This window comes from Gavialis gangeticus, unplaced genomic scaffold (assembly GCF_001723915.1).
Source record: "Gavialis gangeticus isolate Ggan-Ray unplaced genomic scaffold, GavGan_comp1, whole genome shotgun sequence".
Taxonomy (NCBI): domain Eukaryota; kingdom Metazoa; phylum Chordata; order Crocodylia; family Gavialidae; genus Gavialis; species Gavialis gangeticus.
This window is the reverse complement of record NW_017729034.1, coordinates 52,457,640-52,460,818: the sequence shown is the minus strand read 5'-3', so window position 1 is coordinate 52,460,818 and position 3,179 is coordinate 52,457,640. Positions and strand designations below refer to the sequence as shown.

General features: G+C 49.1%; 1 protein-coding gene across 1 annotated transcript; it reads left to right on the top strand.

The window, feature by feature from the left end:
* The first annotated feature begins 329 nt into the window (after positions 1–329).
* On the top strand, positions 330–2,212 carry LOC109304843 (cytochrome c oxidase assembly factor 6 homolog). The gene is made up of 2 exons (XM_019527670.1): positions 330–608; positions 1,876–2,212. The coding sequence occupies exons 1-2, from the start codon at positions 465–467 to the stop codon at positions 1,981–1,983; spliced, it is 252 nt and encodes an 83-aa protein (XP_019383215.1). The 5' UTR covers positions 330–464; the 3' UTR covers positions 1,984–2,212.
* The last annotated feature ends 967 nt before the right edge of the window (positions 2,213–3,179 follow it).

The following is a 3,179-nucleotide window of genomic DNA, read 5'->3' as shown; positions in this document are numbered from 1 at the left end:
GGGGGGGAACACAGGCTTTTCTTTTTCACTCCAAAGGGAAGAGCCGGGAAAGCCCACGGCCAGGGGCAACAACCCCTGGGCCTCTCGTGAGAGCCGGCTTGCAACGAGCCCAACCCAGGCGCCCCGCCTCAGTACGTCACCAACGTCACCCAACTCCCCCCGCCCCCCGGAGAGCCGACAGCCCCGCCCCGTACCTCTCACCCTCAGTCACGTCACGGCCAATCACAGGCAGCGTTGTACTTCCACCATACGCACGCACGCGTGCGCACTCTCGCCGGGGGAGGCAGCAACTGCGCCTGCGCTTGGTGGGGGGAAAAAGCGCGCCCCCCCATCCTGAGTGCGCAGGCGCTATAGCGCGAACACCGGTGGGGGGAGCGGCGCCCCCCCACGTGCTGCTCCGGGGGAGGCTCGTGCTGGTGGCTGGGCCGGGCGCTCAAGGTCAGGAGGGCCCGAGGCCCCGGACCATGTCGGCGCCGTCCATGGAGGAGCGGCAGGCGTGCTGGGGCGCCCGGGACCAGTACTGGAAGTGCCTGGACGAGCACGCGGAGGACGCCGCCGAGTGTCGCCAGATCCGGCTGACCTTCGAGGCCCGCTGCCCGCAGCAGTGGGTGAGTGGCTGCGGCCCGGCTGTCGGGAGAGGTGGTGTCCGGGCCCGGCTGCCTGGGAGCGCCCTTCCCGATTTGCGCCCGAGTGGCCCCCAGTGAGAGGGCGGGCACCGGGGCAGGAGCTGGACATCAACAGCGGAAGCGGCTGGAAGGGACCTCCAGAGGCATCTCGTGCACCCCCGTGCCTGGGGCTGCTTCCAGAGCACCATCTCGCCTCTTCCTGAAACAACTGTCCACAAGCCGTAAGGCTCCTAACCTGCTACAAGGGGACTGCAGCATAACCATTACTGTGTCCTACCTTCCGCTTGATTTTTCCCAGCCCAACATTACTCTCAATTTTCATTTTAACTCTCCATTTTAAACAGGTCACTGAAGACAGCTGTAGATTAAAAATAACTCTAGCCTAAAGAGAGCCTCCCCACCAGTTCTTGGTTGCATTGTGTTAGCAGGTGTAAGGAGCATTGCCTGGTTCTGATAACATGGGAATTATAGTCTGCCAGGCAGTGCCTCTGCTGGGGGACAATTCCTAGTTGAGCTTGTAGATTGGAGTAAGTTCAAGGAAACAGTGTAGTGTGTCCACACAAGCCAGGCTGGCCTGTTCAGAGCCACTGCAGATTTGCCATATATCCGCATTGGTGGTGTTAATTTCTGATGGCTGTGCCTTATGCCATAGACACGCCCTGGGTACCAGTAGATCCTGGGAGGTCTGGTAAAAGCCCTGGTACACTATGGAGCAGTAGGAAAACTGAGTGGCTTGTGCCATTGTAACAACTTCCATTCACACCAGCACTTAACAGTTGTAACATTACATTTTGTAAGTTTAAAACTAACAGAAGGAAGTTCTTTTTCACATAGGGTGTAACTAAGGGGTGGAACTCCTTGCTACCAGCTGTGGTAGAAGCTGACAGTGTAGCCAAATTCAGACAGGGATTGGACACATTCTTGGAGGAAAGGGGCATCACTAGCTGTTAAGCAGGGGAGTTGGGGAGACAAAGCTTCCAGGAAGTTGATTCAGAGGCTAAGTGCAAGAGAAACAGTGGAAAAAGCCATGGTCACACCATGTTTCTTCCGCTGTCCCTTTCAGCATCCACTCTGCCACTGCGTGACAGATTACTGGGCTAGATGGACCTGTGGTCTGACCCAGTCCTGTCTCTGAGAGAGTCTGTGTTTTCTCTCAGTCCTGTCTTGTGTGTGAATACATTTTTTCATATTGGATCTTTTTTCTGCAGTGTACTTTGATAAACGTAAATGTGTTCTTGTTTTAAAACAGGTTAAATATTTTGACAAGAGAAGAGACTATTTAAAATACAAAGAACAGCTTCAAGAAGGACAATATCTACCTCCAAAGAAAACTGAAGAGACAGCTACTCACACTTAAGAAACATAACCAATGAGAAAATAACCTCATGGAAGAGAAAAGCACTGGAATGGGACAGAAGCTGCTTGAGTGGTGATCTAAGCTATCCCTGAAAATTCAGGCTGCTTTCCTAGATGCAGTGTCTCACTTATGCAAAACAGGGGAGGGGGTACATGTCATAAAAATTGGTATGTAGCTGTTTGTATTTCCAAATGTAAAACAAAAAAAAGTTCTTCCTGTGTAAACATGATGACAAGTAGTGTTCACAGAAATGAGCATATGGAGTTTAACAATCTATAAAGACTCTTCAAATGTTTCAAGTATGAAAAAATTCTTCCAGAAGCTTTGCATCTCCCTTCACCAAACGTACTCACCCTTTGCCAACCCTTTGAAAGGTGTCTCTTTGAAAGATGCAACTAGACCAAACAACTTTTTAAATAGTGGCACTGTAGATTTTCAGCTAAAGACTGGTTTAGGAAAGGATTTTATATTTATTTAGCAAAATGGGTACTTCACTGCTCCCACCATGGTACAAATACTGCAATCCCTAGATGAGTTTTACTGGCAAAACCTCCAGCATGGATGCAGCTGTGTTGACAGAAGAGTGTCTTTGAGCTTGTATCATTTGGGGAAAGGATATAGGTATGCTGACAAAAAGCACTCCTTCAGCTGGCATTTGTTGCATCTATACTAGCCAACATGACTATTAAGAGTCAGAGGCTTTGAGAGGCTTCAGGCCTCAAATGTGGCATTCATTAGAGTTAGGGAATATTTACAAATATGCTAGAATGTGTTTTCAAATATGACTTACCCTATAATTCAGAACCATTTCTGCACATCAGGACCTTACCTGCTCCTCTGTCAAGCTGCCCGAATTTCCAGTTTCCCTTCTAACTTCAGTATTTAATTCAAATTCTGTGTTACATGGATGGTTTAAGGAGATAGTAACAAAAGGGGAAAAAAACCCTCTGAATTTAGTATGAAAATATCTCAAGGAATAGCATATTTTACATTACATTTAACAAATATACTAGTTATTAAAAGTTTCATAGTTTCTAGGGTCAGAAGGGACCTGAGTAGATCATCTAGTCCAACCCCCTGCCATGGCAGGAAAGATTACTGGGGTCAAACGACCCCAGCAAGGTGTTCATCTAACCTCCTCTTAAAGACCCCCAGGGTAGGGGCCAGCACCACTTCTCTTGGAAGTTGGTTCCAGA

What these genes read in the sequence shown, in the direction of transcription:
- LOC109304843 (XM_019527670.1), top strand. Translation starts at nt 465, where the DNA reads ATGTCGGCGCCGTCCATGGAGGAGCGGCAGGCGTGCTGGGGCGCCCGG. An exon ending in CCCGCTGCCCGCAGCAGTGG is followed by an intron (nt 609 to 1,875) that starts GTGAGTGGCTGC and finishes GTTTTAAAACAG; the next exon opens with GTTAAATATTTTGACAAGAG.